This window comes from Lemur catta, chromosome 1 (assembly GCF_020740605.2).
Source record: "Lemur catta isolate mLemCat1 chromosome 1, mLemCat1.pri, whole genome shotgun sequence".
Lineage (NCBI taxonomy): Eukaryota > Metazoa > Chordata > Mammalia > Primates > Lemuridae > Lemur > Lemur catta.
The window spans coordinates 150,760,916-150,785,940 of NC_059128.1; the positions used below are offsets into that span (position 1 = coordinate 150,760,916).

The 25,025-nt window shown below is 41.3% G+C and overlaps 1 protein-coding gene across 2 annotated transcripts in view; it reads right to left on the bottom strand.

Annotated features, from left to right (window-relative positions):
• Positions 1-25,025, bottom strand: part of TGFBR2 (transforming growth factor beta receptor 2) — an 86,647-nt gene that overhangs the window by 38,268 nt on the left and 23,354 nt on the right. For both annotated transcript variants that reach the window (XM_045537553.1, XM_045537562.1), the window contains 2 exons: positions 11,559-11,727; positions 6,653-6,843 (listed from right to left, as the gene is read on the bottom strand). In XM_045537553.1, the coding sequence (XP_045393509.1) occupies positions 6,653-6,843; positions 11,559-11,727 (360 nt within the window). The remainder of the gene's footprint in view (positions 1-6,652; positions 6,844-11,558; positions 11,728-25,025) is intronic.

The window sequence follows — 25,025 nt, forward strand, 5'->3', positions numbered from 1 at the left end:
GCTTAATAAGACTCACCTATCACCGGAGGGTTCTGTAACATGAGCAGACTGAGTAAAATATATTTAGATCATTTCCAAATGGCCAGATTTAAGACCAAATGTATTCCTCATGAGCCTATTAGTTCAGCAAGTTACTGGCATAAAGTTACAAGACCCCAATCTCTGGTTCCACCCCTACCTTGGTGAGTTCACACCAGTGCTTCTCACACTTCAGTGTGCAAACCAATCACTGAGGACCCTGTTACAAGCAGTTGCAGATGCCATAGGACCAGGGGGGCCTGCGGTTGTGCAGTTCTAACAAGCTGCCTGGTAACACCGCTGCTGCTGGTCTGTAGACACTTTGAGGAGCAAGGGTTTCCACCATTCAGAAGAGGGGTGTTCCTGGGCGTAGAGAGTTCTCCCTAACCAGGGGAGGAAAGAGTAAGGAAGGAGGCAGCCTGCTGGGCGCCAGCCACTGTGCTGGGCGCTCCCAATCTCCTGGATCCTGCAACGACCCGCAGGTACCATGATCGGCCCTAGTTGGCCAACAGTGGCACAACTGTTCAAAGAGAAGGCCTCGTGGCCCAAAGCAAGTTTTCCATGGAAAAAAAGAAGAGAGAATGAATCCCTTTGGCAAGTACAGAACTGCGATTACCCTAATCACTGATCTGAAAGGCACTTGTGAGTCGTTGCAGTTTTATTTAGCTGCTTCCTGCTGTGATTCTGAGTCAAAACAGGAACAACGTGCCTAATTTGTAATATTATCCAACAATGTCAGGGATGTGGTTAGCTTTGATTAGAAATTCTAGACCCAGCATGCTCCCCTTGCCTCTGTGAAGGCATGTGGAGAGAAAGAGAAAATGGATGGGGCAGGGATTAACACGTTGACTGCCACATTAGGAAAAAAAAGATTTTTTTCTTTGGGGCTATGGTGTTTTATTCCGAAAGTAGAATAAAAACTTCAAAAACAAAATAGTCCTTTCTAATTTAATGAAAAATTTGTTATTTTTTATTGTTTTCCGTACATGAGTTATATGCAATTCAATTGTCAATATTAATTGTAACAATAAGAAGAACATCAACAAGTAAGATTTTCATGAACCAACCACAGGGTTTTGCCCAGGGGGCCACCCATCATGTAACACGTATGTTACAGCATGGCAGCGTGAGTTGACTGCACACCATGTGGCTGCCAAGGTAAGGAGACATGTGAGTTACGTATGCTTCATGAGGCCCCAGGTTCAAAACTAGTGGGAGTTAAATACAACTCACATGGCAATTAATGTGTTAAAGCAAAGCAAGCCCCTCCAAAACACTGCGGTGTGATACCTAGGTATCTGAACGTTCTGCTCGTTTGCCATGGTCGAAACTCAACTACAAACCCTCAATGTTGGAACAAACCTAAGGCTAAACAGGTCTGGCTTCCTGCAATTGGACAAGCATAAGCCCCAACCCTATAAAAAGCCCAAATACTAGTAACAGCTAGCAGACAGTGACCACCTATGATGTGCCAGGCACTGCTGCAGGCACCTTACATGTATTGATCTACTCAATCCTCACAACACCTCCCACTCCCTCTGTAGTTCCATTTCACAGACCAGAGGACTGAAGCACAGAGATGTCAGGTCAGGTCACTGGCCTAAGGTAGCAGAGCTAAGTAAGCAGTGGGATAGGCCTTAAATCCAGGAAACCACCTCTGGCTCTCATTCTTGAGCATTACACTAGACCGTTTCTCTTACCTAAAACAGCAGAAATCATCTCCTTGCTCAGTGTTCCACAAATTAAATGTCTTTACTGCACTTGGAAGCCATTTATGAAATGAACACAACTGAGTGGCTGTGTTTGATTCTTAAAGGTTCAGTGAGAGATCAATAACCATATCATGTCTTTGCAAAGCAGGAATGTCATTTGCAAGCAAACGGCAGCTGTTTGCTCAGGGTCCTTTCCTCTCCCACGTCCTGTGCTGGCTTCAGGCCTGGTGCCTCTCAGGACTTGTCTGACTGACAGCTGTCACCAGGCCATCAATCATGATCGATCCAAACACTCTCTCTCCTAAGTGGGATTTTATGTGTTAGTGGTGAGTACAGGGGTAGATTCTGACTTGCTCAGCATTCTACACAAAATCTTTTGGCAAGAGGAACTCTTCAGAGACAGGAAGGGAGACGTGACTGCTGGAGAGCAGCCGTGAAGGCAGCGTTTGTTTGATTCTAGTTATTCCCCTACTCTGCCTGCCCTTGGCCACTGCGGGGAGGCAGGGGACCAGCACAAGGGGGAATTCAAGGGCAAGGGTAGGTACTTGGTTCAAAGACAAAAACAACAAGCCTTATTTTAACTCCTTCATTCTAGAACAATGGTTTTCAAACTCAAGAAATCTAGCAACACCTTTCTGGAATGCCTATGTTCTGCAGCTCAGTACACAGGGCAAGTAGAGGAGGGCTGCCCCATCCCCTCACCCTCAGTTCTGCAGAGCAGCCCCTAAGGCCCCTTAGAAGGCAGCTTTCAAACCTCTTACTAGCGAAACAAGCCAGCGTCGAGTCTGGAGACAGTAAGCTGTATCCCCAGCTTGCCACTAACTAGCTGAGAAATGGCAGGCAAGTCACTGAACTTCTGTGTTCCGGTTTTCCTACATCATCAACTCCAGGTAGTAATCTAATCACCTTTTGGGGGGGGCTTAAAAGGATTATCTCAATGCATTTTCTATACATGTCTCGTGTATACAAAACAAAAGTGCCCCAACAAAATGCACAAGACCATAGGCAGATAAGCCACTACTGCAAGCTGACCTCCAGAATCCTGAAATGAGTGGAGACGGGAAGGCCTAGAGCCTAAATGCAGGCCCATCCTCCCACCAAACCAGCTGCCAGGCCGCACTATCACTCACTGCATGGTATACAGACACGCTACCTGCAGTGGCAGAGAAAATTTGTGGTAAATGGTGCAGAGATTTAATATTTGTTCCTCTTTTTTTGATGTTAGACTAGGCTTGGGTGTCTGTAGAGGCAGGAGAACACAGTAACATCTTGGCCTCAGAGGCTGGGGTGCATTCTTCAGAGATGCCCATTCATCAGAGGATTGAGGTCATGTCCTTCCTTAGCTAAGTATTTTAATTGGAAATCACAAAATACAGAAAGAAAACAAACAAATTTTTTAAAAAACACTAAAAATCCCAGTGGCAACCACAAAAGGGCATGAGGAAACTTACTGTGAGTCACAGAAACACTCTCTATCGACTTGTGGTGGCAGTTGTATACACTTGTCGCAATTCGGCAAACTGCACTTCTTAAAGGGGTAAATTTTATTTTATGTATGTTATATGCCAATAAATCTGACTTTTAAGAAACCTCAGTGATGTGCTTTATCAAATTCTGGATGTAACCATAATTTCATGCAGAAAAATCCCTCTGGAAGAATGGATGATCAACTGTTAACAATGGCCCTGAAGGACAGGGAAATTAGGAGATTAACTGGAAGAAAGATTTTCTTTTCCTTGTCCTTTATTTTGTGGCACTTGAATATTTTTTCATGTGCATATATTATCTGTTTAGAAAGATGGAAAAAGCAACATAGAGAGAAAGAGAAAGAAGGAAGTAAAAAGAGGGAAAGAGAAAGAAAAAAGGAAAGAAGGGAGAAGGGAGTTGCAAGGGTGGGGAGGAGGTTGGGGGAAAAAGAAGGAAAGAAAGGAGAAAAGAAAACCTTTTCAGGTTTCAGTGCCATACATAGCCTATTATAAATCCTAGCTCTCACACTCTCTAGCTGTTTGATATTGGACAAAGTTAAATTTCTCTAAGTTTGGTTTTCTCGTGCATAAATGGGGATACCAACAGTGCTTACCCTCATGGGAGGGCTATGAGATGAACTGAGGTCACGGCTTAGGAAGGACTGAGCACCCTACACAGAAAGAGTAGTTTTCTCTGAATACCGGCTATCATTAATGCTGGCACCAGAAATAAAGATCTGTACTTAAATCTTGTGGCTCAACTTTTCTTTCTGACATATTTAAGAAAAATGGAAGATGTACATGATTATCATTCATGTGTGGCTGCAGATCAGAAATCTGGCAATGAAAACAGTACTAATAATAACGAATAATAATGAGTACTAAATAATAAAACAGTGCAACACATTCTACAGCCTTTGTGTTTGCCATCTTGTTTGACTTGCAGTGGAGAAACAAAAATTATTTCAAGAGTTTTCATTCCTTAGTATAAAGAAGAGATGGTGGAAATAAAAGGAGAAATGGAACACAAAAGGTTGTTCCTAATATCTACTTTTTTAGGTGGGGGAAATATCCTACCACACAGAAGAGAGATGCTTAAAAAGTGAACACCACCCACCCTGCCACCCACCCCGGCAGCATTTTAGAAGACTCTGAAATCACCCAGACATTTGAGTCATCAGCTGTGTGGGGGTTCCTGAGTTGTACGATGGGAAACTGTCTTCATGCTGATTGTCTCACTTCATAAGGAAAGAAATGTTAGTCTGAGAATAAATAAGAGGGAAAATATGATGGATGCCCATGATTATCACGTGAGTTGAAATACTCTGAAAACCGAAGTCATTAATAATTTGAAGGGCTTATAGTAAAATATATATATCCAACTTGCAGGCCATGTATCAACTTTTATCCTTTTGGATGAAATAAACTCTTCCATCGTAGACAAGCTAGTATACAGAATGAGAAAAAAGTTTCATAGATGGTAGTTAACATGCCTGAATATTCTACTATTAGAAATTAATTCCTTTGGCTTAGCACGGGTCTTCTTTTAAAAGGTGAACTATTTGAGGAAAGCTGACATGTTGAGCCAGGTTCTCAGGTGTTACCATGCTTGGTGTGATTTAATCTATTTACAGCTTCCCTCCTAACTCAAATCACATACAGGAAAATGAGAGAAATGGACGATTTATAGTACGAGAAAATAGGAAGGAGGAGAGATTTAGGAAAGTATTGTCCTGACAAGATGTGCATACCTGCCTTCAGTTCACTGAGAAGTTGGCACAGGTAAGGAGCTGGATAGGAAGAGACAGAGAATGGCAGTAGGTGAAGGACACACAGAGAGAAAGAACTGGATTTGCAGGGCTGCTGAGCACCAAACACAAAATATGAGAACTTACCATTTCCCACAGTTGGGACACACATGGTAGCAGGCATAGTGTGTGGACTCAGCACTTGTGTTCCAAAAGGATTTTTTATTACATCAGACCTATTTTCGACTAAACTAACTCTTCCCCATTCTGAATTCACATTTCCAGGTCCCAGAGAATATTATGTACACTATCAGACTGGCAAAATTGAAAGACATATTCATCTCCAGTGTGGGAGAAGGTACATGGAAATACACACGCTCACATATCTTGTTTGGCAGTAGAATAATTTAGTAGTGGTTATTCAAATTTAAAATATATATAACTTGTAATCCAGAAATTTCACTTCTAGCAACCTATCTTGCAGAAATATTAACACAAATATGTATAAGATATTTTACAAAAGTATTCAATGCAGCATGAAGTGGAAAACTGGAGATACCCAAGTAAGCCACCAACAGGGGAACAGTGATCAATTATGGAAGATAATATATATCATGGAATTCCAGACTACAATTAAAAGATGTGCAGTGTATCTATATATGCTATCTTGTTAGGAAGGAAGTGTAAAACTGGTTGGGTGAAAAAAGTATTGCAAAATAGCAGTCATAGTATGATCAAATATTTGCACTGAAAGATGAATGAGTGAAGGGAATGGATGGAAAGATGGACACATGGATGAAAGGAAGGAAGGAGGATGGGAGCAAGGGAGGGACTGGGGAGGGCGAGGAAGAAGGGAGATATAATAGGAATGAATAAAAGAGACGTGTGTACATCCAACGAACTGTCAATATAGATTATCTCTTGGTTTGGGAATGAGGGGATGAGAGAAATGTACTTTCATTTTTAACTTTCACTGTTGGATTGTTTGAATTTTTTATAAGGAATATATACTACTTTTGTAATTAAAAACCACTGAACAGTTTTCTAAATTGAAGGAACAGTGTGTGCCTTCCTTTCAAGCAGAATGAAAGCTGAACTTCAAGGATGGAGGTTAACATCTACTCTAGTCTTCCCCTGGCTCCAGGAGTAAATTCTGGTTCATTATTTTCCCTCTGCATCTCAGTTATTTTCTCAAATGGGACCAATGGTAAGTACACTAAGAAAAATCCTAGAAATATGTATATAAAACTACTTCAGTTATAAAGAAAGTCCCCCTCTGGTATCAAACAGCCCCCACCAAATCTCTAGACCAGTGGTTCTCAAATTTTAGCTGCATCAGAATCACCTGGAGGGCTTATTAAAAGACAGTGTTTCTCATTTAGTTTGAGTGTGGGACCCGGCAACCTGCATTTCTAACAAGTTCCCAGGTGATACTGATGCTGGCTGCTCCAGGAACTATACATTGAGAACCACTGCTCGAGGTGAAAGAAATAATTTGTTAAGGACAAGTGATAATGTGAGCCCAGTAGCCAGACCAGAACCAACCTTGCCATTTCCTAAGCATCAATTTTCCCCAGGCAAATGGGTTCCTAATCCAGTCTCCAGCATCAACCACAGGATGATGTACCCTATGAGACTGCAGACCAGGGATGCAAAACATCTACACAGAAAATGTCCAGCCCCAGTCCCTTAAGAGAAGAAAACTCACCTTCTGAGAAGATGATGTTGTCATTGCACTCATCAGCACTACAGGAACACATAAAGAAAGTCTCGCCAAACTTTTTTTTTTCCTTCATAACGCACTTTTTAGAAGCAGCATCTTCCAGAATAAAATCATGGTAGGGGAGCTTGGGGTCGTGGCAAACTGTCTCTAGCGTTATGTTCTCATCATTCTTTCTCCTAGAGTGCAGAAGTTCATTTGGTGGGATGTGGGTGGGGGAAAAGAGAAAGAGAAAGAGAGAATGAATGACATGGTCTCTGGACAGAAAAGCAGTCTGGACTATTTTCCCTTCATGAAGCTGTTCCTAACAATGGCAGCTGGTTCCTGTTCTCCAACATTAGCAGGTTGTCCTATAGTCTCCTGTGCATTTTCTGCTCACTTATGTTTTCCATTTGCTTATTCTCAGAAATCACTACGATTATAAATATGATGGCTTTCCTTGGGAGCAGTCTTGCTGGAGAATTTTGCACATTAAGTCTTAATTAAATCATTAAAGGGGAGGGCAAGAGACAAAAAGAACATTCGTAGGTACTCAGAATGATTTTAAACCTTCCATCCTAAATGTACTCCAAGCAAGGCTCTCATCATATCCCTAGTTCATTTGGCAGAATCTGTCCTGTCTAACTAAACTGTTCTCAAAGAGCATGCCTGAGGAAGTAGTCACAGTTCCTCTTTTTTTGTTTGCTGGGCCCCAGCAACAAAAAAGGGGCATATTCCATGTCAGCAGCTGGTTCTGCCAAGAAAAACGGGAAGAAACATCCCAGATAAAGAAGTGCAGTTTCCAGAATTATAGAAAGGAGCAATAGAGAAAAAAAAATTAAAACAAACGGGAAAGAATCTCAGTGTTTCTTCATTAACAGTTCAATGAAATATTTTACACTGTCATAAACTGATTACTTTTACATTTTGTATCCCTTTGCATCACATATTTGGAGACTAATTCAGCTAAGGGCTCAGAGAATCTCCCACAAAGTATTTTCCTCGGGCCCTAGGAAAAAGCTCAGTTGGCTCTAAATATACACTACATTTTTAAATGACATGATTGATGTGCACTACAAGTGCAAAAGCCAAAATAAAAGTCTGATATCCTTGGAAAAGGGCATCACCTCTCTACCCACGTCCCTCTGCTCCCTCATGAACATACAATCCTGGATGACTCTGTCCAACACCAAGGTCAGTCTGAACATTCTCCTTCTCATCTCTGCCCTTTACAGATGCAAAAACCTGTTGTCTTGAATGGCATTCTCTATATCTAGAGGGGGAGCTGAGGGAAGGGCTAATTAGGTTCAGTTTTGCTAGTGTCATCTTCCATGAAAAGGATTCTGAGCCCAAGCATATGAGGGCACACACGGGCCAACACATGCGTGTGCTCACTCACCACCTCCGCCCCCCAACACACAAGCTCACTGCTCACAACAAAGAAAGTGGAAGGCAGACTGGCCACAAGAGGCAGCTAAGACACAGCTTTTACCTGGAAATAAGTGGGCCATCCCCATGAGAGAAAAAGCGACTCTGACTACTAGTACCACCTTCTTAGGGCTTAATTCAAGGACACTAAATGACAATATGTCAACAAGGAGATAATAAGAGCAAGAGTGTGGGTGAGGACAGCCCAACCAGGAATGGGGCCAGTGTTTATGGTATCCCTGTGGCTCAGAGTTGACTCTAGCAAAGGCACATATGCCCATTTGTGAAAGAGCTCAAGGACTCTTGAACTAGAACTCCAGAAGGCACAAAAAGAATAAGCCCTCGCTAAGTAGGTCCCTGCTGTCACAGGAAGAATGACAGTCAGAATGCTTATCCTAGACTGGCTATCAGGGCACCAAATGAAACTAAATGAAAGTTGATACGATCATACAACAAATGATGTATATCTTAAAATCTACTGATTCTTAACCCCAAAGCTACTGGGCAGTCTTTGCAAAAGTTGTGGCTATAGAACAAGAGCACCTCTCTCCCTGCCCCCAACAGTGTGTCTGTGTGTGCGTGTCGGGGGCTGTACGTAGGTTGCTTTTTGTTTCTGGTAATAAAATGAAGGCATGCTGAGTCTTCTACACTCCCAGGAAAAAGTATGGTCCCTTTTCCTTGTGAAGATTCTAGAGGCCAAAAACAGGAACTATGAGCCATGAAGTATAGCTGCTCTGTAATTACTGGGCAGTTCTTTCAGAGCCTCTTGTTTTCCACCTCCTAGCTGCTTAGAGAACTAAAATTGCAGAGAGAAAACAACTATAATCCCCAGGCCTGGGTAAAGTCTGTAACTGCTTTGCCTACTCACTCCTGTAAGAGTGCTTCTTGCCAGGCAGAGCTAACTTTTCAAAGCATCTTTGGATACAGCTGAGCATAGTAAAGGATAAATATAATGAAGTAAATACAGACTTATTTTTTGTCCTGCAATATTTGCTCTGAGCCATTGAACAGGTTCTCAGTATCTATGAAGAGAACCACCATAATAAAATTAATTTTGGTTTTAAAATATTTCTATCCTTGGAAGAACTTAAGCATTTTACATGGAATGGGTGCACAGTTGACATTAGATAAATGAATGAATCAGTCAATGAATCAAGGAAAAGAACACTAAAACTGATAAAAACATTGGAATCCACAACCAGAGTACAGCCTTTTGATTTCGACCTTTGGCTATTTTTATAATAGCTGCTTGTCTTAGTTTGGGTTTCCTAGAAACAGACTGAGGCTGTGAGAGTTCTGTGCAGGAGGTTTTCAGAGACGCACCCATGAGGGATTGCAGGAAGCAGTATTGCACAGAGAGAGAAGCTGAGCTGCAATGCAGGTTGTACCGGAAGCCTCAGCTGACCCCCAGGAAGCTCTGAAACTGAGATAGTTCTTCAGAGTTTTCCCAAATTGAAGCAAAGTGGCCACAAGATGCTGGCTGCCCATGAAGAGGGTCCAAGGTGAATAGAACAGCTCCCATCAGTGGAGGGGAAGTCCCTGCTGAGACTTAGGGGTGGGTGATCCCTCAGCAGCCAGCGTTCCTAGGGAGTGAATGCCCCAGTCCTAAAGAAGAATCAAGGAGGCACAGCACAGCACGCACGGCACTTCCCTTCTCGTTAGCAACACCCCTGCCCCGCAGCAGAATTTGCCTTTGCCAAGGCAGGTCAGAAGGATGCTCACCGTATTTACTATTTATAGGTGGGACACAGGGGAGACAGGGAAGCTTCCTTTCTCCCACATGTTCACATTTTTTGAGATTAGCAAAGGCTCTATTCCAGAGAGACTTTATCCACATTCAATTCAATTTGGACTGGTATTACTGGTTAGGAAAAATATATCTTAATTAAAAGAGCCTATTTTTGGTAGCAGAAGTAAGTTCTCACATCACAGTGGGCATTTAAGTAACCATAGAGGGAAGTGTCGAGGCCCCCTAGTCTGGTGTCTCAGTCTTTCCTGCACTCTGGCACGCGGTGGTTCAGCCTCTCCTGAACTTCACTTGACACTTCCAGAGAAGGAAGCCTGTTCTCTTGGGAAACCATGATTGTGAAAACGTTTAAATTTATGCTGAGCACATGTCTGTCCTCTTGTAAATGTTACGGATCCTCCCTTATCCCTTCAGAGTTATGCAGAACATGCTTATTAGATTTTCTACCTGAGAGCCTTTCAATTTCTCTCAACAGAACCCATGTCCTTTCTTCACTGCACTAACCATGTCTAATTGCCTAAGCCGTTCCTCAGACGGCATGCTTTCTGAACCTCTAACCACACTGGTCCCTCTCCTCTGAATATATTCTTTGTCAAAGTCTCTTCTTCAAAAGTGCTGCCTAGAACTGGACATGCATCAAGCAGGCAGGTACAGCAAGCTGTCACGACAAGTCTTTGCTGTTAACATTCCTTTAGTTCTTAAGAAACCAGTTCATCCCCTTGTATGTAAGGAAACTTGCACGGTTATTAGATCTATCAACAAGGCTAACCCTATGTGGTCTGAATAAAGTCTCAAAAGACTCAGTCTCAAAAAACAGGAAGGGATATTTGGATTTATATTCTTGTTTGCCAACTGGCCAGCAGATACATAAGCTAATTTTTTAAAAAAATGCCAATAAATTAAAGACATCAGAATAAGACTGCAAAATGTCATATCTAATTAATGAATTTATACATTTTTATAAAATTGGGACTCTTTGAATGATCAAGGTTATCTCTTGCTCATGCTCCCAATCCATAACTGTGAATTAATCAAATGATTCATGAGCACCCACTGTGCATGTATAAAGAATTATTTGAGATGTTGTGTATGTGTATGGGTTGTGTTGGAGGGAATGGGGGGTGGAGAGATTGAGATAGAGAGATATAGAAAAAGAGTGGAGAATCTGACCAAGAGAAATATGTAATTCTGACCAAGAGAAAAATGTCATATGTAGCCCAATGGTTATATGAGTGACTAAGAAATGAATTGTTATTCTGGTTCTCCTAGCAGCTTCCCCATTTGGGGGAGGTGATTTTCTTTTCCAACAACCAATCTTTCATTTCCTCTCCTTCCACAACACAGACCTGAGATTGCCTCAGAAGAACAAAGCTCCTGGTGTCACTGTGGGGTATTGAGAAGATGTCAGTTACGTGAGCAGTAAGTGGCAGATCCCTCTTCTTGATACAAGAAAGGGATATGGATTTATTATAAATACTAAAGAGAATCTTATATATTGTCACACATACACATGTGTGTGTGTGTGTGTGTGTGTGTGTGTGTTTAAGAAGGTATAGAACATCCCTGGAAACTACATTTAATAACTGAAAGAAAAATGGTCCAAAGGAAAGAGAAATGGCACAGGTGTCTACTACATTTAGAGGATGGAGATAACACCAACTCTACAAATCTCGAGCATGCATTACTTATTAACATAAAAGGAGGAAAAGAAAGAACGATTTCTTAAAAAGGCTCCCTTACCATACTGCCACACAGACTTCTTGTGGCTTCTCACAGATGGAGGTGATGCTGCAGTTGCTCACACACGATTTCTGGTTGTCACAGGTGGAAAATCTCACATCGCAAAATTTACACAGTTGTGGAAGCTTGACTGCACCATTGTTGTCAGTGACCATCATGTCATTATTAACTAGGGGAAGAGAAAGATATATTAAATAATTATCCAACTGCTAGGCAGCCTGCCAATGAATTCCTTGCTATGCAATTTCAAATGAATTTGATATCATGAGAATAATATGGAGAAAGGCAAAATAATTCCTTCACATCAGATTAGAATTCCCTCATGTGTGCAATTTTTAACAAAAGTCAATGTATGGTGGTGGGGGGGTGGAAAGGGGCTGGTAGTGATTGAGAAGCCTCTTGCTTTTGTCAATGGGTAACATAAGGCCTATTTTCCATAACCTTATCACTCAATAAAAAAACATAGATTGGCCCACTGCATAGTACTGGGTGCTGGGTGCATAAACAAAAGTACCCTAAAGGAAATTATAGTTTAGCTGGGGAAACAGACAAGGAAACAGACCAGGTAAGAGTAACCCAACATAGAAGGAAACACAAAGGATGTGGGAGCCAGACAAGTATCACTGCCCAGATGGGCAGAGAGAGGTCACAACCGAGTGGAGTCATGAAGTACGAAAGGTAGCAGGCAACTCAAAGGCGAGACTGTCGGGGGAGGCACAAGACTCTGGCATCATTGCCCTGACCTACTCCTGAAAGAGCTACGAGGCCTCTGTGCAAGGGACTGGTGCTACTGACTTCTCTCTGTCGCTCTGAGGAAAACTGGTGCATTCGCCAGCACTTTCTGAGAGCCTCCCAGACACAGTCCCAAGCAACCGTGAGGCACTGCAGTCCTGAAGGCAAGTAAAGGCTGATTCCACCTCAAGGATGTACCTCCTGCTACCTCCACGACTGCATCCTTTATCACCACCACCACTGCCACCACTGAGGTCACATGGGTCTTTCCAGGAAGCAGCCAAGTTCATTCCCTCCTCAGGCCTTTCACTTGCTATTACCTTAGTCTGGCTTCTTGTCACCTTTCTGGTCTCTAATTACATGTCACCTCTTCACCCTAAAGCAACCCGAAGGTAACTATCACGAGGACTCTGTTCTATCATCTGCATACACTATCTGGATCATGTACTTGCTTATAACCTATTTATCAAAATGTAAGCTCCATGAGACTTTATCTACCTTGTTTATATATTTCCAGTGCCAAAAAGAAAGCTTGTAATATAGAAGATATCCCAAAATATTTATTGGGTAAATGAGTGAACAGTGAATACACATGGGCGTGAACAGAAAGAGTTCACATTTGGCCCTTTATACCACGTGGCACAGGATATAGAACTTCATCACTCCCATTAGAAAGGAGTGTGCTTATAACTGTGATCATCATTCACATTCATTCAATAAAATATTGAAGACAGGCTTCTTTACAACACACATGTTGTGTGCTGAGAGACAATAAAAGAGATATAACACTCCATTCCCCATTTTTTCTTCAGTGAGATCCATTTCCACTGGTGATGGTGGTAATTAAAGAAGTAAGTTTGGAGACTCATATGAAGTAAGACAAGGCTAGTAGGCACTCAACCAACAAACACGAATGCTTACATTATATGCCAGACTAAGAAAGATTAAGCACTTGGACTGCACAGACACTAGACTAGTCGCTGGCCCTTGGGAACTTGGGAGATACTTCCCCAAGGCATCACCCTTGGGGAGGCCTGAGCAAAACCTCCTCACTTTCTCCCTGTGTTACATGCGCTCCTGCCTAGAGAGGACCAGCTTCAACACCCCTCCATGGGCACTCTCTGTCCTATGAATTTTAGGTTTGTCATTGATACTTTGCCCTTCAACTTTCTTTGTAGCTTAGGCATGGCACCTGTTTCCTGGGTCTCTAAAAATATAAACATACATAAATTTAAGATTTGCTTTCTTGTGGTAACAGTAAATATAGAAGAAAAAAATAAACCCATTCATCCCTCTCAGGCTTCAAGTTCACTTCAGGAAGTATATTTTTAGGTAGCAAACTATTTTGAAATTCTCAGTGTCTCCCAGACCAAGAGCTCTATGCTTAGCTAAAAATACAGGCAGAAATGCTCTCTGAATCTTGTGTTAAATTTGGGACTAACACAACAATGAATATATATTTTTTCTACAATGGTTATATTTGGATCCATTTGTCAACTAATTTAATCCTTTTGATTTCCCTATAAGATACTGCCAAAAAAAAAGTGAGGCCATATTTTGTTTATTTGATATGTATATATACATACACGCAGAGTTTGTTTTGGACAAACACTTATTTGCTGATTAGACAGTCTTGTTGTTTTTAAATATGAAATCAGACCTCTATGACTTGTAACTCAGCCTTCCAGCATCCTAGAATTTTAGCCTAGATTAGCGGTTATCAACTTTGAGGGCATGTTGGAATCAATCATCTGGGGAGCTTTAAAAAATAATGAAGCCTGGGTCCCACTCCCAGATATTCTGATTTAATTATTCCAGGAGGTGGCCTGGGCATCAGAATTTTTAGAAGCAGCTCCTTAATAAAGCTAGACATTCCCTTGTGAGACACAGGCACCCAAAGAGGGGCGATTAGCTTTTTTACACCTGAGATAGAAAGCAATCCTTTTCTGGGCTGGCCAATCCTTTTTCAGCAAAATCTTAGAAGTGTTACAGGAGTCAGCAGTGATAAGATAGAAATGAAAACAGAGGAGACCCACCGGTGGTAGCCACAGATCTATGCCTACAAAACACAATCAACAGGGAAGAGACAAAAAGGACTGTTGAACAAGAAGGAAGGAAAGAGAGAGAGAGAGAGAAAGTAGAGGCCACCAATTTGCACATCCTGGGTGCACCACCACAATGGGCCCTGAGATGTGCAGGTGTGCAGTGCACGGTGCCTTGTGGGGAGGCCCGACGAGAGAAAGCCTCTCTACTGAATTTTGGAAAAAAAAAGCCAAACAGCCAACTGCACTCCATCCTTGCAGGCATCGGCATACTGGGGGGAAGGGGCAGTGTACAACAGTAATTTACAAGTACTGAGCACCTGCTGTGTACTAGGAAAAGTGCTTACATTATAGCATATCACTTCACAAGTCTCCAGCCAGGTACTCCGAATTTTCTCCTTGTTACAGCAAAAGCTACCACTGCTGAGGCTTGATCAGCATTTGTTTGTTTTGAAAGCCTTTACATAGGGCATGTTCACCACTGGCTGGTGATTCCCTATTGGTTGACCCCAAGAATCTCCCCACCTTAACAATTCTGGCCAGGCCCTGAAGTCTCATAAATTTCCAATCTTTGCTTTACGCCAGTGTTCTCTTTCCTCTATATGATGTAGGCCCTCAGGTCCTTGGTGCTTTGTGTACTGGTAGGACACGTGGTTAGGTTCAAAGAGCAAAGCTACTCTGACCTTTGCTGGGGTCACCTAAGTTTGATAAAAACCTTACAAACTCATTCTGGGGTGAGGGGAGAGAAACAAATACAAACTTTTGCTCATCATTTCAGGTGGTTCACAGATTCCCCCAGGCTTATAAACTCCAGCTGAAGAATCCCAGGCCAAACCCAGAGTTCTCAAGAGTCACCAACAACCTGCTAAGCAGTTTGCTGCTAATCAGACTAGGATGGGGGCAATGGGGTGGGAGGGTGGTAGTCGCTTGCTGGGCATGCAACATTGCATCTGTGCACCCCAATCCACAGGAAAAGAGGGTGCCAGTCATGACCTCACATAACAAGCAACATCTCCTTATGTTTAGGACATAATGTTTGAGAAGCCAAAGGAATGGAGAGTAAACATATACATGTGAATAGCTAGGAACAAAGATACTACTCTAAATAACAATACAAAACCCACCTAATTAACAAACCCTAACCCAACTTCAAAATTACTTCCAATCCAGGTTGTTTAATTACTCTAAGTGTCTTCAGGCTAAGATGTCCTCATATTAAGGCAGTACACAGTCTGCCCTCTGTGTCTCTGGGTTCCACATCTGTTGATTCAGTCAACCGTGGATTGAAATTAAAACAAAAAATGGCTGTGGCTGCACCGAACATATACAGGCTTTTTTCCTTGTCATTATTCCCTAAACAAGACAGTATAACAACTATTTACATAGCATTTACATTGTATTAGGTATTATAAGTGTTCTAAAAATGATTTAGAGTATAGGTGAGGATATGCACTAACTATATGCAACTACTGTGCTATTTTATTTGCTTATTCATTTATTTTCTAATTGCCATGGGCAAGTGGATACCATGCCATTTTATATAAGGGACATAAGCATCTGTGGATTTTGGTATTCTTGGGGGTTCTGGAACCAATCCCCCATGAATGCCGAGGGACAGCTGTACTTTAATTCCTGCAGACCCTCTATGAGCAGCAGACCATCCTTAGGGAAGTTTCTACCTGTAACAGGAAAATTAGTTATTCATAAGTTCTCCAGAAATAGGTTCCAATAAGAATGCCTCTCACCTAGAAAGTATTCATTAAAGGAAGTGAACATAGGCAGTTTCTCTCAGCATATGATAATGTCACATGGCCCATTGTATTTCACTTCTCTTCAAACAAGCCCATGAGTAATAGCAAGACCTTCACTCTAGGTCATACTGCCTTCCTCATTTTATCTCACATTTTCCCCAAACTCACTGCCTACAGACAGAGGTTCCAAGTCTCGAGAATATGAATTAAGTGCTTAGCTGTGTCTATTTCTGGAACAGTGCTATTGTCTTTGAGGGTCAGATGAGCAACCTAATAAGGTTTAGACTTATTCCAGATAAAAATTAGGAATTTCGAATATGACTTCTTAGTCCAAATTTTTACATTGTTGTCTACTATTAGCTGAACCTTTAGGTAAAATCTCAAGATTTCACAAATAATCCTGATTACTTTGTCAGGAATACATTCATGTATCTTTGAATTCATGCATCTATCTATTGTTGTTTTCTGCTAAGTTTTGGAAGGACTTCAGAATTTATTTATTCCACAGACAGCTGTGGATGTCTTGTTTTGTACTATATAGTTCATAGCAGGCCCCCTGAAATTGATACAATTAAATGTAGCATCTTAAAGAGTAATCCAGGTCCAGCGCACAGAACTCAATGTGCCTTAGAGCAGGGCTTCTCAAATGTTAACATGCACACAGATCCCTTGGGAATATTTTTAACCTGCAGGTGTGGGGTAGCATATTGGCCTCAAGCAATCGTAGGGGCTGCTGGCAATTCTGAAATTTATAGGGCAGACTGGCAGGCTGGAAATTCAGACAGAAACCCATGCTGCAGTTTTAAGGCAAAATTTCTTCCCTGGGAAACCTCAGTTTTCGCTCTTCAAGCTTTCCAACTGATTGGATGAGGCCCACTCACTTTATTGAGGACAACCTCTTTTACTTAAATTCAACTGATCACAGCTGTTAATTACAGCTACAAAATACCTTCAGAGCAATCTCTAGGTTAGTAGGTACCAGAGACGAGCCAAGTACCCATAAAACTGACCATGACAGCCAGGAAGTGAGATGCTACTCCCAGGTGACAGGGAGGCCACCAGTCCACCACGCACGCGTTGGGTAGGAAAGCTGTGGAAAACCCAGTTTTGACCAGCAATTGTTTCCCTTTCTCCACTGATTTTAGTTTTAACAAAATTAAATACCTACTTCTCACCTTTTTACAGGCAATTCTCGTCTTACAGTTCTTTCCATCTGCTTTTCTCTTGAGCCTGACCTCCTAAATGATCACAAGCCCAGAGGCCCTGATCACCATATGGGCCCAGAACTGAAAGACTTGTTCTCTAAAAGAAGGTTTTTAATTGCAGTTGGCATTTCAGAGTCAGACACTGAGGCAACCATCTGGCATACAGCTGCCATGGCCTGTGATGCTGGCAAAAAACACCCACAGCCCTTGAGACCAGGCGGGACAAATCCATTGGCCGGTCACACGATTTCCCCCAGGCGGAACAAAGCAGCAAGTTAAGCAATCTAGGAGGATTCCCTGTATAATTCTTCATGAAAGAAAGGCATTCCCAGTCCCGTCAAATGCTTTGGTCAATTATTACAGCCAACCGACCAAACAAACAAACAAACAAAAAAAAAAAAAACACTTCATGATTAAATCAAAGATAAGAACATTTTAGGGATATTTCCCTTCTCTGGATATCTGCACATAGTAATTGGAACTTCTAATACAATACAATACCTTCTTTTTAGTTTTAAAAAATGTGTCCAAACTCTAACTCCCTATGTAATTGTAAGCATCTCAAGAGAGGAGAGGTGGGGCTTTCCTTCTTCAAGTGACGGTTCCAAACAGCCTCTGGGGCACCAGAATCAGTAGTAGAGAAACCGTCTCTCAGCTAATAGGGAAAGAAACTCTTGGTGTGTGCAGGAAAGAAACTCAGACAAGTGGCCTGAAAATACCAATTCTCCTTCTCATGCAAATGTTTTTTGTAGTAATAATACTTTTTTTAAAACCTTCCAAGGATGACATAATTAATACTCTAAAATCTCTATGAAATGGTAATGTCTTACAATCTTGCTTTGAAATGGTAAGTACTAAATAAATGCCAGAAAAATTAAAGCCATTTTAAATCATTATCAATGTTCACTGGTGACAAATGGTATATCCCACAAGTTCTCTACACTGTGGTTGTAAAAAAATAAAAATGGTGCTTTAAAAAACACTAGGTTCTGACCATGTCACCAGAGAATAAGCTTTAAAATCAAAGCATGCCAACCCCATTGCTAACAAGAGAAATGCAGATTAAAAATACATACCACCTAACTCATATTGAAAAAGATCAACCAATCAGATAACACCATGAGCTGGGCAAGGTGTGGGGAAACAGGCAGTTTCATAATGCTGGTGTGTAAACCAGTATAACTCCTCAGGAGTATTCATCAATGACATCTATCAAAACTACAAATGCAAATAGCCTTTCACCTAGCACTTTCGCTTCTAAGAATATATGATATGCATTGATAAATTCATTGCAGTATTGTTTATGCAGGCAAACAATTTGCAAACAACCTAACAGTTTATCAATAGAGGACTGGTAAAATAAATCAGGCCCTTCCAAATAAGGTATAACACGCAATGGTTAAAAAGCAGGAGACAGCTCCCTGTGTCTGTCTTTATAAGTGTTGATGCCCAGGCTATAGCATTCAAGAAAAAAAGCAAGGTGCAGACCAAGGTGTACAGTGACCTGGGCTGGATGTCTTCTACTATCCCTAGGGATCTACTCTCCACCCTTGGTCACCTGACTCCATCCCAGGAGGCTGATCTTTATGGACAACATCCACCAGCTCTCTGGCCCTCCATTTCCATTAAGTTTGGCCAACGGGGAAGCGTAGCAGCACAGAAGAGGAGCAAAGAGAGTCCATTTAAGGTATGTGTACCCTGGCTCCCTCCCTGTGGAACTTTCTCCAGCTGGCTGAGTCCCTCACCTGAAGATCACAGGTTCTCTTGAGGCAGTCGTTTCCAAGACTTACTTCTTCCCCCTCCTTGCTCCTTTGGGCCTCAAGACAGCAATCGCCAGTCCCAGGTTTCTGCATTATGCTTTCTCCACTACTGTGATGGTTTCCTTTGACCCTGTCCACACTTTTGTAAATAATCCCTTTACCAAACTCTTCCCAAATCTTCCTAATTCCTCTGTTTGCAGCTGGAACTCTGATTGACAGACCACACCAAACGGACACAGTTTGTGCTTGTTGTTTTTTAAAGAAGAGAACACACACACACACACACAACACATACACACATAGACATATCTATTTACACTTATATACGTAGACCATCTCTGGGAGTAGATCCAAGAATGAGGGAATCAAACATTGTTTGGCTCTATAAAAGGAAATGAATGGCAAGAAAACTGAGGTGGAGAAGAAACTTTTTATTTTATGCCCTTTTATCATTTTGGGATTTTCTATCATTTTTATGTACTTAAACATTGTTTGAATTTAAAATAAATGCAAGGCAGATTCTGCCATGGCAGATGTGTGTGGCTTTCATCCAACTGACAGTCCCACATGGTCTCTGGGGCACCAGGATCAGTAGTGGAGAAACCATCCCTTATCTGACAGGGTGACCATGGTATAGGTGGGAAATAGATAAGTGGCCCAAAAGCATCAATTTTCCTTTTCATGCAAGTGTTTTTGTAATACTAATACTGTTTTTAAAACTTTTCCAGAATGACATAATAAATACTCTAAAATCTCTTTGAAAAGTCAGGGAAATCAACTGGTCAAAAACCTAGTAAGAAAAGATACATATTTTTTTCCACACTGAAATTGCCTGTCACCTGGTCAACAATTAAGAATATCAAATGTATGTGCTATTCCCCACTCAACAAAAGATATAAAACAAACACCAGGCTGGTCTATTCCCTCCTGCAGCTTATAGTCTAGTCTGAGAGGCAAAATTAACAAATGCAACCTAATGTGAACCAGTTACTTGCCTTGAAATGGAAACATGAGGTCAGAAATGGAGAGAGAGTCAAACAGGAAAATGTCCAATTTCCTTGAAGGATGGGTGGTTCTGAGAGGCTGGGGAAGAAAGAAAAGTTTCTCCAGGTCGAGAACAGAGCTCACATCAGCAGGGATTGGGCAGAATGGGGAGCACAGTGATCTAAAGGTCAGACTCTGAAGACAGAGAAGCAGTCAACCCACACGCATCCCCCATTTTACGGACGGGAAGCCTGAGGCACAAGAATGTTTTGGGGGTGTACACAGTTAATAAAATTGGCTTGTCCAAAACTAGGTTTACAAAAGGCAAGATGAGTAGGCAAAGAAAAAGTCCCAGAATAGAATCTTAGCCTTTGTCCACCTACACACATAGTACAAGTCTTCTGCTCTAAAAGTGATCTACCTGAGTAAAAACTGATGCTTAGCCTAAAAACTTAACAGTCGAGGGCTGGCAAGTAAACCACAGAATCTGGGCAGTTGTAGACCATCTTAATATAATCCCAGCCTAAATTCACTATTATGGAGGCAATTACAAATGAACTGGAGAGGGGGGTGTGTGTGTATGTTTATGTGTGAGATTTTCCCCTGTGTGGACTTGTTCATCTGAGGAAGTCTAGCTTTGAGGGTTTGGGTTCAGTAGCTTTTTGGCTCATGTCTTTAATTATTCATTGTGATTGCTTTAAGAAAACTGCATAAACAGAAGTTTGTATTCACCAAGCAGTTAAAGTAAGGGATTAAGGAATGATTCCCCAAATTTCAAAGAAATTAATCCAATGGGGTACTTTAAATTGAAAACTTGACTGTCCCTTTAAAGTAGGATTTTTAAAAATGTAAATTACAAGAACTTTTTAAAAGTCATCTATAGGGCCAGGCGCGGTGGCTCACGCCTGTAATCCTAGCACTCTGGGAGGCCGAGGCGGGTGGATTGCTCGAGGTCAGAAGTTCGAGACCAGCCTGAGCAATAGTGAGACCCCCGTCTCTACTAAAAAATAGAAATTATCTGGCCAACTAAAAATATATACAGAAAAAAATTAGCTGGGCATGGTGGCACATGCCTGTAGTCCCAGCTACTCGGGAGGCTGAGGCAGTAGGATCGCTTAAGCCCAGGAGTTTGAGGTTGCTGTGAGCTAGGCTGATGCCACGGCACTCACTCTAGCCCAGGCAACAGAGGGAGACTCTGTCTCAAAAAAAAAAAAAAAAGTCATCTATAGAAGAAAACAAGCTATAGCTGAATGCAAAAAAGTAATTGGCTTTCTCTACTGACAAACATAAAATAACTGATCTGTAATTTCAATTGTATCCTTTCCTGTTTAACACTCTTCAGCCTCAATAACTCCAAATAACTCTTAAAAATGCATGCACTCTATTTTTATGCTCATCCTTGAATTTCTTGGATCACTGAGGAATGAAGTGCAGTTTGAGTTCCCCCAACACTTAATGAATTCTCCTCTCTTTTTTTGCGGGGGGAAGGCGATATATGTCCCAGAATCAGGTATCGATCAGGTCAGATAATAGGAAACAAAACCTAAACATTTAAAATGACTCTTAAACAGGTAGAAATTTTATCGTTGCCAAAGGCAATATTTCAGAATACTAGCATTCATTCCATATTCAAAAAGCTGGAACACTTTTAGCACTCTCAATCACATTCCTTCATCTTTAATAGGGATCGAGTGGGTAAAATACACTTCTGAAAGCTAGGGACGCTTGAGCAATTTGGAGTAAATACAGTCCTCAATACATGTTTTAGTTTTTCGTTGATAAAGCTGATTTTAACAGTGCATTTATCTGGCAAAGCCTGACTGTAGGACTGTGAGATGAGGCAAAAATCAGAATATAGGGGCTGGGGCTGAAGAAAGAGGAAGCCAGTTGAAAATTAATGAAGCCACATCAATGCAAATGGGTATCGTATGTCAAGTGAGGGAGCAGAATGGGGCACCGTTTCATGAACTGTCAAAATAATAACTTTATGCTGTGTTAAGAAGTGCTTTAAAGTTGGTACTTTCTATAAAGTGATAGCAACTGGGAAAACAATTCTCCCTCAGTTGAAAGGACTTGGATGGTGTGTGTAGCAACAAGGAAAATAACCCAGAGATTACTGAAAATGAAAGATGATTAAATAACTTTCTTGGTGACAGTCAAAACAACTTTGGTAAATGGCACAGTCTGACAGAGGCAAGCTAATGAGCACGTAATTTACAGAGTTTTATAACATTCCAATTCAACTAAATAACTGGTTACCAGAAAAGTTAGTCAACATAAACAAACAGGCATTATTTGCTCTGTGACAGCCCTCATATGAAACGCCTTAGGAAGGGTGGACAGTGTAAGACATGGTCCTTCCTCAAGATGCTTATGCTCTTGCAGGGAATTTTTAAAATGCACAAAAATGATTTTTATTAAAAGAACTTTGGAAATGGAAAAGGTCTGCATGAAGATGTGCTTTTTAATTAAGTTATTCATTTAGGATTGAAACAATACTTCATCTCTAAGTGCTGAGGCAGCTTAATGGAAAATGCAAAAACTAATACAAAATCTGGTAAGAACAGATTTTTTAAAAGGTAATGACTATTAGAGAAGCAGAAAAATAAGCCCCTGAGATGAGCCATTTGCTTCAACTAAGCATGGACTTTGGTCCAAATATCAATTTCCTGTGAGGTTAGAATTTTCACTGATAAATTTCTCGATGGAAGCTTTTTCCCCCAGGGTTCTGGTGTATGCCCAGGGCCTAAAAAGGTTTTTCAATTAGTTGTATTAAACAAGTGAAAATATTGGTCAAAACAGATGATTTTCTTTGGAAAAGGGCCCAAAGTACTACCATATTTGGGAAAGGCATCCCTTTAAAGGGTGATATAACCAGGTCCAAGATGCTTGGTTTCCGACAACCCCCAAATAACGGGAGTAGACAGGTGCCTGAGCTGGAGACAGTCCACAGGTTGTTCTGTTTGGCCTAAACTCTTCTCTTTTTAAAATGTGAACCAAGTTTTAAAGTTAGAAGATTGCACAGAAAAGATTTTCCAACTCTACTTAAGAAAATAAAAATATTTGGCACCAGTGGGCCGACATCATCCCATGACAACAGGCAGCTGGTGGTGAGGCGCAATGTGCCCCTGGAGAAGGTGTTTGCATCCTTCCTGCCCCGCCCCTGTAGCCACCTGAGTTTTTACAATGAATAATTGTTTAACCTACCCGTTCAATTCTCTCTTCTAATACTAGAATTTTAACTGGAATGTAAAAAGACATGATTTAACTCTCTAATATTGGTATTTGAAAATATGCATTCAATTCCCTAATGTGGATAATCACACTTCAGTTCAAGAAAAGGGGCCATCTACCTTAGAAATCAGATCTGTGGTGGAAATAATAATGATTACTATTATCACCATTTATTGAATGGAGACCAAATGCTTAGTACAGTACTAATCGTTGTCATGATTATTTCATGTACTCATCACAGCAACCATGTAATTTTGTCATCACATTTTATAGATGAGGAAATTAAGGGTCAAAGAGATGAAATAACTTGTCCAAGGTCAACGAGAGACAGCTAATGAGAGACAAAGCCAATGGTGACACATAAGCCCTCATCCTTCCTGACACTCTACAGGAAAATAGATATTCTCATTATAAAATTCAACAGCTGAGCTTTACACTCATTCCACTAGAAAGCAAAGACACTGGCTATGGCTCATAGGAGTTAAAGGGAGTGTGTAGAGGACCGGGAAGCAGTAAGTTTCTTATAAAAGAACTTAGATTTTTTGTAATTACTTCACTTATTTTATTTTATTTTATTTTTTTTGAGACAGAGTATCGCTTTGTTGCCCTGGCTAGAGTGAGTGCCGTGGCGTCAGCCTAGCTCACAGCAACCTCAAACTCCTGGACTTAAGTGATCCTTCTGCCTCAGCCTCCCGAGTAGCTGGGACTACAGGCATGCGCCACCATGCCCGGCTAATTTTTTTCTATATATATTTTAGTTGGCCAGATAATTTCTTTCTATTTTCAGTAGAGACGGGGTCTTGCCCTTGTTCAGGCTGGTCTCAAACTCCTGACCTCGAGTGATCCACCCGCCTCGGCCTCCCAGAGTGCTAGGATTACAGGCGTGAGCCACCGCGCCCGGCCTTCACTTATTTTAAGAGACACATAAGGACAGCTTGGTGAAGCCCAAGAGCTCTAGGTCAAAAACTTGAGCGTGGGTTCAGGCTCTGACAGGTACTAGCAGTGGGACTACAGACAAGCTACTTAACTTCTAGGAACCTCCATTTCCTGATCTATGAAACAGTACTTTCTAGAGTCAAGGTGAAGATCAAACATGCTTGAAGTACACGTGAAAATCCTCCAGACAGTAAAAAGTGCCACACAAGCACTCTCTCCTTAGAAAATTAACATTCTAGGCAATGCTCTCTCACACCCAAGAAAATTACAGGAAAGGAATGACAAGATAATTAAGAGTTTGGTGAATCTATTCCTACTCATCAATAGAATGCAGCAGTTTGATGACTGCTAAAAAATTTTTCAGGAAATTTGAGTGAATAGACAAATTGAAATATAATATTTTTTTGTTACCTCTGTGCTCCAAGGCTTTCAAAGACATAATGGAATCAATCATTGTTACAATGAAGTTCCCAAGAGTGCTTAGGATCTCTAAACAACCCTTCTAGAACCAAATAATCTGGTTTCAAAATATTGTTCATAACCAGTGTTAAGTCTGGCAAATAGGCAGTAACCTGAGAATCAGGTTCAATTTTCAAATCCTCTGCTGACTCCTGCACATTTATCAGGCGAGAGCTGATCTGCTTTGGCTTTGAGACACTTAATATGTTATTTGGCAACATGCTAATAAAATTAGTACATTTGACATGCAGAGATGGGGAGGCAATGAGGCGCCTTAAGATTGTGGAACTCTAAAATATTGAAATAAAACTGTGTTTGGCTTTCTTTCTCAAGGAAATAAAACTGGCATACTTTGATTCACAGC